This window comes from Pyxicephalus adspersus, chromosome 3 (assembly GCF_032062135.1).
Source record: "Pyxicephalus adspersus chromosome 3, UCB_Pads_2.0, whole genome shotgun sequence".
NCBI classification, from domain to species: domain Eukaryota; kingdom Metazoa; phylum Chordata; class Amphibia; order Anura; family Pyxicephalidae; genus Pyxicephalus; species Pyxicephalus adspersus.
In genome coordinates this window covers 27,528,582-27,546,789 of record NC_092860.1, presented here as the reverse complement: position 1 = coordinate 27,546,789, position 18,208 = coordinate 27,528,582, and the positions used below count along the sequence as shown (strand labels likewise).

The 18,208-nt window shown below is 37.1% G+C and overlaps 2 protein-coding genes across 4 annotated transcripts; one reads left to right on the top strand and one right to left on the bottom strand.

Annotated features, from left to right (window-relative positions):
• Positions 1-419: 419 nt before the first annotated feature.
• Positions 420-10,426, bottom strand: CNTD1 (cyclin N-terminal domain containing 1). 3 transcript variants are annotated; one of them, XM_072404059.1, is made up of 9 exons: positions 10,313-10,371; positions 10,093-10,189; positions 5,310-5,491; positions 3,443-3,518; positions 2,792-2,960; positions 2,262-2,424; positions 994-1,138; positions 827-923; positions 420-671 (listed from the first exon to the last, which is right to left on the bottom strand). In XM_072404059.1, exons 2-9 carry the CDS (start codon positions 10,167-10,169, stop codon positions 564-566), a joined length of 1,017 nt encoding a protein of 338 aa, XP_072260160.1. In that variant the 5' UTR covers positions 10,170-10,189; positions 10,313-10,371; the 3' UTR covers positions 420-563. The 3 variants fall into 3 exon arrangements, with proteins under 3 accessions (XP_072260160.1, XP_072260161.1, XP_072260162.1); XM_072404060.1 differs by lacking the exon at positions 10,313-10,371 and having other exon boundaries at positions 10,093-10,288; XM_072404061.1 differs by lacking the exons at positions 420-671; positions 827-923 and having other exon boundaries at positions 967-1,138; positions 10,313-10,426.
• Positions 10,427-10,554: 128 nt separating this feature from the next.
• Positions 10,555-17,079, top strand: COA3 (cytochrome c oxidase assembly factor 3). The gene is made up of 2 exons (XM_072404062.1): positions 10,555-10,782; positions 16,773-17,079. Exons 1-2 carry the CDS (start codon positions 10,593-10,595, stop codon positions 16,874-16,876), a joined length of 294 nt encoding a protein of 97 aa, XP_072260163.1. The 5' UTR covers positions 10,555-10,592; the 3' UTR covers positions 16,877-17,079.
• The last annotated feature ends 1,129 nt before the right edge of the window (positions 17,080-18,208 follow it).

Below are 18,208 nucleotides of genomic sequence, written 5' to 3'. Positions count from 1 at the left end.
TCACGGACATTTTCCCCAGCGTTTAACTGAGGCTTTAAAAGCCTTTGTTTGACATTCCTATGCATCCCAATGGGCTAGTCTACACCAGGATGTTTCCTTGAGGCCTGTTGATGAGCATTGCAACATTTAAAAAAATAAAACGCCATGTTAACGCTGGAAAACGCTTCCGTTGATTTCAGTGGGGCGTTTTCCCGTGTTTAAAGGCACTTGAAACGAAAACCGTGAGGAAACGCGGCATAGATTAAACTGCATAAAAACGCATAGAAATGCAGTAGGAACGTTTACAAGTGTTTTTAAAAACATCCGTGTAGACCCAGCCTAAAAAAAGTAAAATAAAAACCTGTCCCACTACTTTGTTTTTTTACACAGTCGGTGAAACTACAAACACAAAATTCAGCCCGAAGTTAGATTTTCAACAAATTCAACATCCCAGCATTTTTAGAATTGTTACAAACATCTTGCTCTTTATTATGTTTCTTTTAACAATTAACTGAAAAAAAATCAACACCACACACTAAAAAGAGGTGTGATTGTGCTTCTTCCTGACCAATAACTGACATGTTCTATTGTTTTGTCAATGTGACTCCTGTGCAATGTTTCAATATTGCAGAACACATTTCAAAGATTGAGTCCACGCTGATTCCTGTGATGTTGCTTAAATGTTCCAAAACCTAAAACAGAATGGGGCAATTAGAAAGAAAACGGTGTTTTTACTTCTAATTTTGTGTATGCAGTGGAAATCCAGATGAAACTGGGCCTGCATGCAATGCTATCAACAAGTCACACTTAATTCACGGACCAACCACATCAATCTATTTTTAAGTACCTGTTTGCAGGAATTCTCATTTATCATGAAGGTGCTGGCTGTGATGACTCCAGTACCCAGCAGCATGAAATCTTCTTTTACAGCTAGAAATTTGCTCCTATTGGGAAAAAGCTATTAATCAATAGGACTGGGTCAGCGAAATGTAAAGTCAGGATATAAACCCTTACCTCTGTGTACTACTTGGAGTTGACAGTTCCACAGCTGATTTAAGTACAGTGTCATAAATAGGATTTCTCAGCAAATAAACCAAATCCAGAACCTTCACACACATATCATATACTTGCTTTAGCTGTAGAGAACAGCCATTATATCCTGTAAAATTCCAAATATATCTGATTTGATTTGTGTACTTCATGATCTAAGACAGAAGATTCACTTTTAAAAAAGATTATTTCAAATGATTTTATATTGATATAACGATTATATATTGATATAACAGGAACAGCCTAATTAGCGTCATGAAGGCAGGCGTCACAAGGTATTATTTGTATGAGTAGGAGAGATAGAGAAAGCAAAAATCTAGAGAATGAATCACTGCATCATTGATTTGGATGATATCTTTAACTCCCTTTAGTTGGAGGAAACTTATGTTACTAAGTTCTACATTACTTATAGGTTTGGTGTTCATCCAGCTGTTAATCCTTATCCTGATTAGGATGATACCTGCGTCTTGCCTCTTTGGACTGACCCTCTGTTATTACAGCCTACACAACCAATCTGGAGGAGGTGCAAGTATCCAATGTAATTTTTTACTAACAAAGTATCAATTGTAAGTATTTAAAAATTTTCCCTCTGTTTTGTATATGTAAAACCTCTTTTTATATACATATATTTGTAAAAATGAATGAAAAATATCAAAGTTGTAGGTTTCATATTTGATTCCTGAAAAAGCGGATAGAATCCGCGAAATGCATTGAATTCTATGTATATGTGAGACTGGACACAATCATTATAAGATTTTATGGTTATTGTTTAATGATGAAAGCCTTTAATGTAAATTATAAATAAAAGTTTTTTTTTGGTTTAAGCAGTGCCTTAAAAGTCCCGTTCTTTTCTTTTTTGGTATTCTTTGTTCCATATAAAAATGACACTATTTTATATGTTGCTGTAAAGAACAGGACTGAGATAGACACATTTTATATGATTTGTTTTTCTCATATATTATACCTTTGGTCAGTTTTCTTTATGGATTTGTTGATACATGTCTGTCAGCATTCCTAATTATCCAGGTGACTGTACAGTAAATCTAGTAGTAGATAGCTGCATTTTAACTGAACTTGTTTTTATAATGTTAAAGACGTTCTATCCAAGCTGCTTCATCAGTTCTACCAGGGTAGGAAATACCCCAGCATTTATGTCCACACAAAAACAAATACATTTAGCCAATACTTCAATATACAGGAACTGTGGTATTTTCCAATAGGATATAACTTACCTAGAACTTCTAATAGCATCTCTACAAATGTGAAAGGAGATTGGATATTGATATGGAAGTCCAAAGTTTTTAACACTGTCATTTCAGACTGCAGTAACTCTGTTTTTTTATAAGGGTAACCTGCAGATCTCAGAAACTGGATGACTGCATTACTACTGATAATCTATAAATGAGCACACAAATCAAGGTCAGCCAGCTGTGACTTATATTTAAACCATACATACAGACATTAGAAACATTCATAAACCATATTCCTTTATTGCTTGGAGAATTACTGACCCAGTACAAGCATGCAGCCAATAAAATGTCACTGCCCCTTTTAATGCACATGCGTAACCCAAGATCTGTTCTTAAAATGACCAGTCAGTGGCGCATCGATATGTCTACTGTTACAACTTCTTTTAAGCAAAAGGTTGTTACAGTATATGAGCTTACTACCCAGTTATAGCTTGTTAGCCATTTCCTGTTAGTGCTTTAAGGATCATTTCTCTGTATGAAAGTGCATTAAACAGTGTGATTTAAACTCTTACATGATAATGAAAGTTCATCTTGCTTGTAATTTGAATACAAGATAGCAGGTACAGTATGAACTTTTCACACAGACTGGCTTTTGCAGATGTCCATGCCTCCTTGATTTCCATCAGATTCTTATTTTCTGTACTGGATCTATACAACTGCTTTACATATATTATCATGAACCTGAAATAAAGTACAAATCAATGTCATTATATATGTCAGTCTACTTAGCACTTTAACATATTTCAGACCAGGCTTAAATTGTACTAATCACCAATATCACCCAGAATAAAAAATTCTTAGTTACCATTGGAACAGAAATAGTTTATATATGTATATATATATATATATATATATATATATATATATATATATATATACAGTATATATGACTATTATTTACATGTATGTATATTTAGAACAATGTATGCCTTAAATCTAGTTACCCTTCATATTGCATAGACCCCTTTAAAATCAAATACCTACCTTTTTCCAATAGCTGCATGTCCTTTAAAATCCCTCTGTGCTCTGTATCGGTAACTTTGTTGATGGTTTTGTTACTTTAATCCTAATCTGATTATACTTGTAACTGTTGTTACTATTGTAACAAAACCAGTTCAACGTCAATAAAAAAACAACATGTCTATTTAATTTAATACCTGTACCTGTCAAGAAGTTCCACTGCTTGATACTTGGTGGAGCTATCTTGGCACCATTGTTCTGTCAACATAAATATGAGTTCTGCAATACAAAACATGCAAATTATTATTTATTAAAATGATTATAACCCATTATTACAAATAAAGGAAAAACATTAACACAATGCATCAATGTTGCTATACAATACATTAGAATTAAACGAATAAACAAATCCTAAATGTCAAAAATGTCATACCAACTGCTGTTGTTTAACTCATCTGTATGAAAATAGTCCATTACTGACATATTTTAATAAAGAATTATGTGTGTTAAACTTGGATTTGTATAGGATATTGAGGGGTTACAACTCAGGTTTTAATTGATATCAGTGTACCAGTTTCCCTCCAATTGTCATAATCACCAGTGTCACCAGAAAATTTAGGTAAATTCAAAACTTTGAGTTTCCACTAGAAAAATAATAGAAGGAAACATTTTCTTTGAGACAACTGTCTAAACATTAGAAAGATCATCCTATTGAGAAACTGGGCCTGATTTATTATGTCCATAAATATTTGGACAGAGACAATTTTATTCTAATTTTGGTTCTGTACATTACCACAATTGATTTTAAATTAAACAACTGCAGTTGAACTGCAGACTTTCAGCTTTAATTCAGTGGGTTAAAACAAAAAAGTGGAATATTCTTGAATGGCCAAGAAAGTTTAATTGAAGACTAAACTTCGCTGGAGTAAAGGCCTGGCAGAGCATTAAAAAGGAGGAAACCCAGCATCTGGTGATATCCATGAGTTCAAGACTACAGGTTGTCATTTCCAGCAAAGGGTTTTCCACTAAGTATTAGAAATGAACATTTTATTTTCAGCTTTTTAATTTGTCCAATTACTTTTAAGCCCCTGAAATGAAGTGATTGTGTTAAAAAAAGGCTTTAGTTCTTCACATTTTTATGCAATCTTTTTGCTCAACCCACTGAATTAAAGCTGAAAGTCTGTAGTTCAAATGCATCTGAGTTGTTTCATTTAAAATTGATTGTGGTAATGTACAGAACCAAAATTAGAAAAAAAAGTTGTCTCTGTGTAAATATTTATGGACCTAAGTGTATGCCCAAGCTGGGACAATTTTAGGGTCATTGGGTATTACACCCATCTAGTGTCACTCATCCCCTGAAGAAGCGGTTTTCTTAAAGCCATTCTTCATAAGATATTTAGAAAAAAATAAAACCATTAAAATAAATATAAATATGAAATATAAAAGCATTTTATTCCTTCATGTAAGTTGAAAAAGGCAATCATATGCATTTTGGGTGCACTGAGAGGATCCCCTTTAGGAGCATGCTTTGTATGCAGAGGTCCTAAACTCAAATGTTGCATGAGCTATATGTATAAAAAAAATATATTTTTTTAAATATTTTCCTCTTTATAAGTCCAGCACCTCAGCATTTAAGTGTTCAGAAACCCTGATGGAGAATGTCCAGGATGGGGAAATGTGTTGACTTTTCTTATTTTACTTAAAGTACACGAAGAATAAATCAACCTCAAATCAGCAATTGAAATTTAGGATTAAAGGACTTCCTGTGAATTTTGTTGCCATCCCTGCCCCTACCTGTACACCTTTGAAACTTTATTTGGGTTTTACTTTCTGATTTATTAGATACCCCAAGTATATTATATATGTATATTATTAAGGGCATTTTTGCAAAGTTTATAATTAGTTAATTGATACAGTGTAAATACACCTAAATGATATAGACTGTATACAGAGTAGATATAAATTCCCATCTAGATTCTGTTTAAAGTTCTCAGCTGTCATTATGAGGCATTATAATGCCTAATATACATACAGTATCGGTATAAAGACATTCACCAAACAGTGGCTCACCTATTACTTTTGGCTGTTTGAAGCATCCAGCGTGCACTGACAGGTTTTCCAGGACTTGCTCATTTTTTTCAGCCAAGTTAACAAGAATATCTTCTAACATATTAAATGGGGCTATTCCAAACATTGTGCATGGAATCTGGGGAAACCTTTTGGTTTTAAATGGAAGCCAGTTCATCTTCAACCTAAATCAAATATGAAACAAATAATTCATCAAACTAGACTTGTATAATAATTCTGCACTTATCTACAAAACCTAAATGCTTTCTCACTTGAACTATACCAAACCACATCCAATGATGTCCAGCTTACAGCATTGTAGTGGGAAAACTGTAGACTAATATTATTTATAAATCAGCAATGGTCTGCATTGGCTTGTTTATTCAAATAACTTTTCATCAATCTCTGTTAGGGCTACCCCTGGCAGGTGCCATGTAATAACCTGTGGTGCAGAATTTAGGTGCCTCCTGGTCTTTACCAGAGCACTCTGCTAAGAGTAATTGGATAGTAGCACTGGTGGCCACCACACTACTTTGCTGCTGGGAAATTACCAAGTCAGCACTCCCAGGCTCACCTCACTAGGACTGAATGGGAATAGATGCCTTTGGTTTAGGAGCAGACAGAAATCAGGTACCAGGTAGGTAGGTTGGAGTCTCTGTAGAAGGTGTGAAAGCGGAGGCAGGCAGCTGACAGTAAGCAGGGTAATTAATTACAGGGCAGGCGACTGGCGGGAATCAAGGTCAAGATGGTCCAAGGTCAGTTGGAAGACAAGAAGCAGAGTCAAGGTTAGGCCAAGATCAGTATATAGGAAAGCAATCAGGCACAATATAACTGGGTAGAGCCCTGGGCAAATAAATAGGGGATCCAGCAACCACATTCTGAGACTGGAGAGACATAAGTATGCTCTGTAGGAGAGTGATGAGTATGTTAGTGCGTATGTGTGCATGTTTGTTCACTTATGCACATATGCCCATAGGCCTGCACATGCACATTAAGTCCTCTATATTGTCGCACATACATGAAGTTGCACATCTCCATAGGTGATAACTAAAGGCCACACTGTGGGCAAAGGGGAGGACATGTGAGTTGATGACCCCCTTGTCAGCATTAGGTCGAGTGCAGACCCCCATGACTATTGCTTCTTACAGAGTCACAGGAGATTTAGGGTCATGTAAGACCTGTGGTGTGCAGCAGTGTTCCCCCATAGGTTCTGCTGCGCTCCAAAAATCTCCCATTTGGGAGAGGTTGGGCAGATCAAAGTGAAGTTAGTAAAAGAGACATGTAACTTTTGGCCGTGCAGATTCAATGTGGTCTGAATGTTGCACTGCAGCCGCAGCCACATGTAACACGTTTTGCCTGCAGTGTGGTTTGCATCTCTCTGCAGTTTGCTGTGCACTTAGCGGCTGCCAGCTGCACGGTTGACACCATGGGCCTGATTTTTTAAAGCTTTCCAAGGCTGGAGAGGGTACACTTTAAATCAGTGAAGCTGGGTGATCCAGCAAACTAGAATAGATTTCTTCAAGGTCATTTGCTTTTTGCTAGCAAATGTTTTGAATCCTGGACTAGATGCATTCCAGGTTTGCTGGATCACCCAGCCTCACTGATGAAAGTGTATCCTCTCCAGCCTTCGAGAGCTTTAAAAAATAGGCCTCACGGGTATAAAAGAGCCATAAATGCCCCATCCAAAAAAGCAGCCAGTTGGAATTATAAAAACATAATGTGCTCCCAGGCAGGACTTTTATACTGCTTTTATATCTAATACGTCTTTTACACCCCACCTTTGAACAAATTAGGCAGCAGGGGTCCCATTTGGCTTTGGCTTGAATAAGATGATGCTCAGGCTTCAGTTTTACTCTTCTTTACTTTGAATTGGAAATAAGTATTACAGAATGTATAGGCAGCAATTGCCAGCTATTTATTATGAGATCTTTTCTTTAGTAAGTGCTACTGTGCAGCCAGGGATGGTTTTAGACAAAATTAGGCCCCGGCACATAACAGGAACAAAATAGGCATTCAGGTATTTTCAGTTTGTATTTTGTGATTTAGCTGACGTTTACCTAAATTAATTTATAAACATTTATTTATGACCACATGAGGAACAAGTTCTTACTAGGTATGCCCTGCAGTCATAAAGGTATATCTACTACTTTTGTTCAACCCTTCCAAGAAGTAAGGTTGAACAATTCAATTAAGTCTACTGTTTCAGTTACTAGTGTAATAGTTTGCTAAAATGATCACAGAGAGATCCAATGTAACAAAGTTAAAATTCTTTTGTTTTTAAAAGACTTTTTTTCAAGTGATATTTCACTTAAAGTAAAAACATCTCTGCAAGAATATCCAATCATAAGCATAAACTCAGCACCTTATTGACTAAGAAAAGTGTATTATTAATATAAATCACCTTGTTTCTAGACCATGACAAAGTTACTGTTGCATTAGTAAGCCGATAGCTAAAATGTTAGGGATGTTTTGGTTCGTAAAAGCAAAATGTGTAAAAGATTATTTAAGGACAAAAAATAGGGCCATATCACCCTTGTAACTAAATGTGGAGAAACAACAATAAAATTTTGTCTATAGCAACCATTCATTTATTGTTCAATTGATCCATAAACATAAACCTGATAAGATGCTATTAACAACAACTGTGTATTCATTTTCTTTTCTTCACTACTCGTAAATCAACATTTTTTTGCAGCAGACATTTAAAAGCAGTTAGAAAACCTTCTAAAAATGTTCTATAATTCATAGCTAACTGCACCAAGCTGCGTCAGATAACAGAAGTAAAGCTACTTATGTAGGATATTCTGTGTATACCTTTAAACACTTCAGGAAATTAAAAAAAATAAATAAAACACCATCACGCATTCACCAAGCTACATATAGCTGAAATTGGCACATGGGACTGTTTTTTTGTTTACTGCATTTCCTATGTGAGAAGCCAGGTTCTTAATTGCAGAAGTCATAGGCAATATATCTTCTACAATGAAATAAAGTAGAACTAATAACTAAGCTCGCCTCTATTTATTTTTTACTTAATCTTTACCTGGGCTTTTTATGGGGTTGGGATTTTTGGCAAACTTGATGGCCCATCCATTGAGCTATGCATGGACAGCAAAATTTACATTATGGAAAAAGATTGTAAACAGGCAGGGTATGCTTGTTTTATTGCAGAAAAACATAGTCCTTTTATTTAATTCCTTTTCATTTTAAGTTTAATTCCATTTTAAAATAAATGCTAATGTTACTGACTATCAGTCAAGTTACCTTTGCAATAGTTTTACACAAATAGTATTGAAATAGGGGGCAATAATATCTTTCAGGCACCAAGTATTTTAGAAAAGTAGTCAGGAATGGCCTTTCCACCTTTTTCATGCTAGTAGTCAAATTTTTCCATAATCATTAGCTCAATAATTCAGAAAGATTTTTTTTATGTCTGTCCGTCTGAGAAACCAGCCAATACAATTACGAGAGATAAATACTTACAGCAAAGAGAAATGAATATTCCTTAACATATGTAGTCATAGTGACTGGTCATTGCGAGTAATGAAATGGTCTAGTATTGCATTTATGCCTGGATGAAAGGCATTCCATTCAAGACCTAATCAGTTCCAACCAAAGTGTGTCTTGAAAACAATTTATCCTCTGCTTGCTCCCAATCTCATTTTGTGCATCTGTTTTCTGCACGTCAGGGTAAATAGGAAAAAGAAAAGTTGGTCCACTTCCATAAGAAGAAATGCTCCTATATCGTAGAGGTGTACAGTATTAAAGCTGGCTTGGTGTATAGAATTAAAGTTGCAAGTGTGTGCAACACATAAAATGTTCAGATGTCTTTTCCATAGCAGTAAAAAGGAATACAACAGCAGACAGATGAAAATCTTGGCATTTGCTGCAAGCTGAGATTCCACCCATCGGCCATGAAATCAGTACAGGACGAGGTAATGACGCAGCAGGTGGAAAAACTGCCAGAGGAATAATCAGGAGTCGCTGAAAATTCATCTTTCTTAGCAACATGGCATTAAAAAAATCACTTTAGGCTTCACTTTACTTAATTCTTCAAAAGCCATAGGGAGAATTGAAGTGATAGGTAACAGATTTTTTTATATGTTGGGTGAAGAAGTGAATGGTTACCCCCGTCATGATTTTTGTTTAAGGATTTCCCTTCACTTACCCCTCATTAGAAAATGAAGTTTTTGCCTTAAGGGGGAACTAAACTAAAAACAAAAAAATGACACTTAGCTTTAATCCCGCAGGTCCCTCGATGGAGCTGGCCCTTCCCGCGATCTGGTCCCGCAATTCCTCTTTGTCCCAGGGCAGAGGAAGCACTGGGCGCCGCCATCTTCCATCTTCACTTCCGTCTACTTCTTGGTCTTCTTGCTACATCACCTGATCTCAAACTGCGCAGGTGCAAGACCAGGTGACTTAGACGCTGTGAAGGGGATAAAAAAAAGAAAGACAATCTCACTGCGCATGTGTGAGATCGGCATCTCTTTCCCCTTGGAGGAAAAATGCTCATTCTGCGTATGCCTGAGATCTCGGGCATGCGCAGAAGGAGAAGCCAGAGGCTCCCGGGATGCGTGACATAGGTATTTCGGGAGGCTCTGCGCTCCCATTAAGCCTTGATCACTGTGGCAATCACAGTGTTGGAGGGTGTTGCACCTAAAAAAAGAAAAAAAACAACATTTTTCCCTCACATAGAAGGGTTGTCTACTCTTTTATGTAAAGTAAAAATGTGGAGTTTAGGTACGCTTTAAGATATACTTTACCATGTGGAGAAAGGGTGACTTACATTTTATTGATATTGTCAGTGTTTGTGTTTCCAGTTTTTCTCTTTACCACACCATGGTTGTACTCATTCAGTGACATATTACTGGGTATTGTGTTAGCTGTCAAAAATAAAACAATAGAAAGATTTCAATAGAGAACGTTCCAGTAAGCATAAAGAAGTAATATAAGAATAATATAGAGGAATAATGGAATCACTTGTCCTTTTATCCAATAATACTGACATCAACCAGCACCACAGACCCTCACCCAGGGCTCTCCCTGATGTCTGCAAAGCCAGTGGTCTCCGACAAAATGGCTCCGGTCACAGCTACACATGTATAAAATCGCCATTTTGGAGTATTTAAGTAAAAATGTGAACAAATATCGAATATACTGCCATTAAATAGATAATGTGTGTTTTGACAGAAAATAAGAGCTATTTTTATTTTTATATTTTTACATATATGTGCCCTGAAGGAACTAGCGGACGACTCTGACGTCATCAGTACCCGACTGACAGACATGGCTGAACAGGGGAGAGAAGCTGGAGCTGAGGTGAAGTTTGCACAGAAAGCTGATTTGAAAAAGCTGAGCCCGGAGCACCTGGAGTTTATCCGGAAAAAGGAGATGGCTCTGTTGGTAAAGTCGGGAAAGCTGAGAACCAGAAATACAATCACCGGCCTGGTTATAGGAGGCATCGTGCTGGGGATCTGTATCCTTCCTATATGACCTTTTATATGTTCTAGTGATGCAGCTGTATGTCCTGCACAGACACCTTCCTGTCTGACTCCTGGACTTCTCACTATATGACCTACCTTGTCCACATGACCTACCTTGTCTATATGACCTACCTTGCCCACATGACCTACTTACAGGGCCTAAACACTGTGCTGCTGCCCAGGCTGAAACCCTCTATAGTGCCAAATCTTAACCCTTGCCTTCCTGCAGGCAGGCTAATGTTTTTTCCCCTGCTGCCTTAATCCCTAACAAATCCTTATTCCTAATAAGTGAAATGTTTGCTTATCAATAGGGATTTGTTTATCAATGTTTTTACTGATGATTCATACAGCTTTCATCCATGATTCACACGTTTTTCCCCAGCTTGGATTTAGTGAAAAAAGCAAACTAATATTTTGTATTTCTTTAATAATACCAAAGATAATGCAACTAATGATAATAGTAACAATAGTAATACTTCATTTACCCGTAAGCTGATTAATGAATCAGAACCTCCACAGTTCTTGTTAGCACCATTAGGAAGATCATTGTTTTACAAATAGATTTATCTTTTAAAAAAAAATCATATTAATGGTCAGCAGGATTTAAAATGATGAATTTAGAGGCCCATGAGGTCTGAATTGTTGGTGACCGCTGGTCTAGGTGATATCTAAAAATAAAAAGGTTATACATTGCATCTTTTACCTAGACATGGTGGTTGCATTTATTTTCTTGTTTCGGGCTTAGAACATTTACTGCAAGTACAGAAAATAATCTTGTTGTTCCTATCAGAATTCTCATCTTTGTTTCAATATTTATGTGTTGTTGGATCTGAGCAATGTACTGAAAAAAATTATATTTTATGATTCCCCCCCCCAGTGATTGATGAGCAGATGAGCGCTGTACACACATAGCTGTTCTGTTCTATGGAGAGGGGAGGATGAGAATGTGTGGGACATCACTATGCTCTGCTCCATAGTAGTGCCCAGCAATCATTCTCCATCAGTCATTCATCAATCCACCATGGGGTGGCGCTGTACACAGGTTATAGTTTCATCGGAGAAAACCACTAGCGTTCATCTCAGGCGACAATCATCCGATGTGTGTTGGTAGCTTGGCTTCTCATATTATTATTATTAAACAGGATTTATATAGCGCCAGCATATTTCGCAACGCTCTACATTAAATAGGGGAAATAGTGAGCATTGTTACCCTTAGAAAGGAAGAATGTTATTGGAAACATCAAGGTGAAAAGAAAATCCATTCAGCCACCACATCTACATATTGATAATCTGCAATATATTACACTTGTTTTATATTTTGATGTGTATTAAAGAGACTGGGGGGTGGAATTTATCCCGCCAATAAGTCACACAGAAGCATCGGCTGTCGCTCACTCAGCAAAGCATACATTGTATTTAATATATCAGAATTCTTGGGCAGCCAACTCACTTGATTTTTTTTTTTCTTACTGAAAATGAGAAGATTTTTATACTGTACACTCAGAATCAAGACCTGGTCGGGTTTTATTCAGTCACTGCCAAAGGAGGAATTTATGGCTTAAGGTGTCACCTTGTAATAAATTGGCTTACTGGCCATTGGATTTAATAAATCCCCCCAATGTCTGCATAGAGTGGAGCTGCCACTGTGACATGATGGAAGCTGCCATTGCTGATCTCATTGTAAAGAATGCTAACTTCCTGGCTGTAAAGCTGATCTTTTGGTGTCAGACACACCCGGAACAAGCATGGACATAACTGTGTGACAATCTGCTGAGCACAAAAGTGCACACTCATTCTGAGTAAGTCAGAAAGGCCGAGGATCAGAATACCAACCAAGCCAGTTGTATATTTTGGAATCAGGTCAGCAATGGCAGTTTATGTGATCACTCAGTGAAAGGTCCACTTTAAAGAGCCCACACCAAATAAAAACCTTGTGTGCCAGAGGGCACAAAGTGACTCACCAATTTCCAATTAATGAATATATATATATATATTATTCTATTTCTAATCCTATTCGTTCTGCAGTGTCCCCCAACTGCCCTCGTTTAACCAAATGGGAGTGGTTGGGGATTACATTGTTTTGCACATAGTTGCGGAACAGTTCCTAGAAGTGTAATTCCTCCTGGCAGCGTGGTTGCTTTCCCTCAGAAAGGACAGTGCCGCAAGGGCAATATATTTACATTTATTCCTGGGTTAGGGACATCCAACATGTGGGTGACTCCTAGATACGAACGAGGCTTCCCTGCTCCCTCGTGTGCAGGGTGGAAGCTTGGAGGGGGGCTAATTGCATGAAGAAATCTTTTGCTAAACACAGATGAGTTTGTGGGTGATCTTAGGGGGTTGAGCACTTTTTGCAGCCTCTTGTAACTCTTTAAGGACTAAGACAAACTGCAGTTGTTTCTTTTTGCATATCAAAGCTCAGCTTGCTCCAGAAGTTAATGAATGTCTAGGCTCCATTAGGATTTTTTTTGCTTTGTTTGTGATTAACTCAGTGAGGATTAATTGCCTTTATTAAAATAATGTACCTGTTTTGACTTACATACACACCTAACTTAAGAACAAACCTACAGTCCCTATCTCGTATGTAACCCGGGGACTCCTGCATGCTTTCTTCACATACATTATGCAATCTTCATTTCAACCACTAGAGGTCTCTGCGGCCTGTCCGGCATTTCCCATAAATGAAGAGAAGTAGAACTTTCATAGTAAAAACAGTCTGCTTTCATTGTTCAGCCTTTTGCTGCCAAGTCCAGCATCCCATTTTTTTGTCAAACTTTTTTGTTTTTGCTCAGTACAACTTTGAAAGCGCGAAAGGTTCCACCAAACCATATACTTTCTAAACAATACAGTATTATCATTAACATTACAATATTTCCACAACACAAAATCTGCAATTACCATTTTTTGTGGACCTGTGCTGAGAGGTTTTGTACAGATGCTATTCTTCACCTCGTTCTAAAACAGCTTTGCCCTGCGACGTGACATGAGGTGCTTTGCCTTTGCCTTGTGACGTGAGTGTGGTGGTCAGTGGGATGAACGCCTCCTATATTGCAGGCCACTTGGAAGGCTGCCAACCTTACATATAGCCAATTAGATCATTGTTATCTTGAAAACTGACTTGAGCGGTACAAATGCACATTGCTCAAGAAACCAATATTCTATGGAGCACTGGTTGGGAAACGCTGCTTTAGGTGTTTAAGCGCTGATCTTAGCTAATATTTCTCGGAAATTGCTGTGGGAATTTGCAAAGTGACTTAAAGGAAACTGTAGGTTTAGATACTTTGTATGTAAGTCCTGCAACACTTATATACTATAACTGAAGGGAATTCTCACATTTCCTTCTGCACAGGAGATTAATATTTTAAGATATTTTGGCTTTTCAGATGACTTCAGTGGATGGATTTATTTTAGTGCAGATGCATTCACCAGAACAGACGGTGGTACAGATGAATAAATCTATATACATAATTTATATGAGAGGAAATTTGGAGTAAGAGAAATGTAGTTGCTGGCATTGGTGGGTTCCAGGATTTCCTGGCTTCTATTATCGTGATTACTAAGGCACAACAAGCACTCAAGTCAGAAAGTGAGCGTGAAATCAGCACTCCTGATCTGCAGACTTGTTTCAGGTCAGTAGTTTGGATTAGTAGGACAGCCAGATAGGTTGAATTTATAGCAGGAAATCTTAGCAACATCAGTCTCTATTTCCTTTAGTGCAGGTTTCTTTCATGTGACTTTGCATTTAATGGGGCAAATATTTATTTGGTCCCAGCCTGAATGGAATTCTAGACCAGCGGTCTCCAACCTTTTGGACCTCACGGACCACTAAGTTCGTCATTTTAAATCCCACAGACTAAAAATTATGATTTAAAAAAAAAAAAAAGATAAATACATTTGTAAAATTATGATCTACCTAATGGTGCCTGACAAGGACTGTGGAGGCTCTGATTCATTGATCAGCTCACGGTTAAGTGAAGTATTACTATTGTTACTATTAGCATTAGTCACATTATCTTTGGTATTAGTAAAGAAATGTAAAATCTTTGCATTTTCTCACTCATTATGGGTTTGTTTCATTCCAATGTAAAGCTAGGTACGCACTTGCAATAAAACGAACGACTAACGATTATGCACAATTATTTTAAATGATCATATTGTGCACAATTCTGTGCATGCTGTAACGATATGCTCGCTCAAAAGTAATCCACCAATAATGTACACACACTAGATATGATTGTTTGAATGATGCAGGAAGTGACATGTAAAGGAGAAGGTGTTCTGCAGTAACATCCACGATCATTGAATGACCGTACACACAATAGATAGTGAACGATCGTCCCTCAATCAGATCCGCCAGGGCGGTCGTTCGTTTCCAGCGTCAATTTACGTTCGTCTCTGTCGTTGGCCAGTCGTTGTGCACTTTTTTTTGTTAACGATTATTGGACGATCGGTTGTTAGTTTTTTTTTTCAAATGCTAATTATTGCAAGTGTGTACGCAACGTAAGACCAAACAAAAAATGATAGTTATCAAAGTAGTTTGATATCATTAAATATAACAGTTAAAGGAAATACACAGTTAAGGCCATACTTGCCTAAATGAGCAACTGAGAAATAAATAAAATAATCGGATGAGAATCTGTATTGGCGGAGAGGGGACTGTTGTAATGGTGGAAACAATACTGAAGCGTACGGCTCGGCAACACCGCATACATTTTAAGACTACACTGACGTCCCTTGTTTTTCCATCTCTAGTACAGTTTGTGAATTTAGTGCAATATAAAGGCGAAAATTGTCATTCAGAATATCAAAATTTATTAGAATTTTATTTTTGTTTTATTATTAATAAAACATTAAAATTGCAAATAATGTCCTTGTGGACCACCAGTTGGTGACCGCTGTTCTAGACAATCTAAAAAAACAAAAATGTTTTCTTCTTAAAGCAAATCTTTTAGTTTAAATGGCCTTTTTGAGTTCACTGGACAAAATTTAAAAAAAAAAAAAAAACTAAAAAAGTTTGATGCTTAAGAGGAAAAAAGCCATAAAGCGATAGTGTTGCAACCACATAAAAATTGAAAAGTCCTCATCGTAAAATGACTTATAAATATTACTCGTGTTGCTGCAATAACCTCTGTTCTTCGCTATTTTGAGAAACTACCACAGCTCAAGTATATTCTGCATCCTGGTCACAGAGAAAAGCTAAAGTTATATAGCTCCAGTGGAGAGAATATTAATACCTTTTATCCTAAAACTAGCCAGAGTTCAAGTACACATGAAATGGTGACATTCCCTGAATTTTCTTTATTTTGTTTAAGTACCTCATGCCAGGACATGAACATTAAAGTATTTACAAATTGATAAAACAAACCATCTCTGACCTATGTGCGTGCTTTTGCTTTTCAGAGATCCTCAAGTATTACAAGAAATATGCCAGTGCTCAACCCAGAAATTTTTTTTAATGAAATTGTAGGTGGGTAGTGGCCCCTGTATTGTGGCCTCACTCAGCAGTAACCACCCAAAAACAGCGAGGCGGTTGTTAAAAAGTGCTGGGTAATGCGCCCAGATAAAAGGGTGTGGAGAGAACACTACTCTAAGTCAGGGTTGTCTGTTTTACAGGTTAAAAATACCGGGTTTGTGGTTTCACATTTCCTATGCTGCTTGTAGTGTGTGTTGTGTTAAAGCTTATTTGAGCGGGCTGCCTAATGCTCAAAACAAAAATAGATGTGTTTGTGATTTTTGTAACATAGCACATGGTCGTGCTTTGTTATTGGGTTACCCTAAGAAATGAATAGTACTGTAGATCAACACAAATTATGTCCATACTGCCATGAAGAGAAAGGGAATGCTTCCTGCTTAGACAAAGAAAAAAAAAAACGTGTAAAATATTGTGGTTTTCTTTTATTTATTTTTTTTTGCCTTGTTTTATGTCTACATATAAAGTTCCAGTTTACACTGATTTTATATATAAGCCTTAACTCCCTCATAGATGGATATACATTCTTCTCTGTATCACAAGAGAGGTTTTTAGATGAACTAGAAGATGAAGCAAAAGTGGCACGAGCAAGTTATCCAAGAACGTCCGCTAACTGAATAGGGTCATTGAAGATTTTCTGGGGATTTACTTTATGCATGGAGAGCCACTTGCTGCTGCATGGGCTAAACGCTCTCTTGTACTATAAAACTGTTGCTGGAGAATAAAACTATTTTTGTTTGATATTTGTAATGTAATTTCTGTGGTGTCTGTATACTATTTACTTACATTTTTATGAATAAAATATCAAAGTAACTACGTACACATGTGCAATATTTGTCATTGGAAAGGATCCTTCTCGGTAAACCTCTGCATTTGCTTTGAAGTCTTCTATTAAATTCACACATTTGCAATTATATGGTTAAGTTATATGTTAAGTCTGGCCTTTTTTTTTACCACTGAAAGAATTATGCGGTCATCCAGGCATTTTGTTTTTTTTTGTTTTCTGGCCAGTTCATGATTTAATTTTAAGAATGTAAAAAAGTTTGACCTCCTGAAGGTGTTTTTTTTTTTTTTTTTTTTATATCAGCCTAATAATGTCTTTCTAATGTATTTGCAGCTGTTTGGGCCTCATATTAAGACTTCAGGGCAAAGCCATTTAAATGCAAACTCTACAAACATGTAACCTGCTTCATTGCTAATTAAATTATAAAGAAACTGCCCACATCCAGTTACTCTGCTTCCCATGACTTTTTCCATTCCATAGGTCCCTTGAAAAGATTAGTTATGAGAAGTCCGGTAATCATTAATTCATTCTCCAAAGTTGGTATCACCATAGTAAGAAACTGTATAGTTCTCTTTAATGTCATACAGTGAGGGAAAGAAGTATTTGATCCCCTGCTGATTTTGTAGGTTTGCCCTCTGACAGAAATGATCAGTCTATAATTGTAATGGTAGCTTGTTATTGTAGCTGTGGGAGACAGAATAACAAAAAAAGAACCGTTAAAAGTCAGCACATTTTAATGAGTGAAATAAGTATTTGATCTTCTAACAACCACTCTGGAGACTGGCTGGGCCACTCTAGGACCTTCGTGTGCTTCTTCTTGAGCCACTCCTTTGTTGCCTTGGCCGTGTGTTTTGGGCCATTGTCATGTTGGAATACCCATCCACGACTCATTTTCAATGCCCTGGCTGAGGGAAGGAGGTGCTCACCCAAGATTTGATGGTACATGGCCCCGTCCATTGTCCCTTCGATGTGGTGAAGGTGTCCGTCCCCTTAGCAGAAAAACCCTCCAAAGCATAATGTGTCCACCTCCATGTTTGATGGTAGGGATGGTGTTCTTGGGGTCATAGGCAGCATTCCTCCTCCAAACATGGTGAGTTGAGTTGATGCCAAAGAGCTCAATTTGGTCTCATCTGACCACAACACTTTCACTGAGTTCTCTGGATCA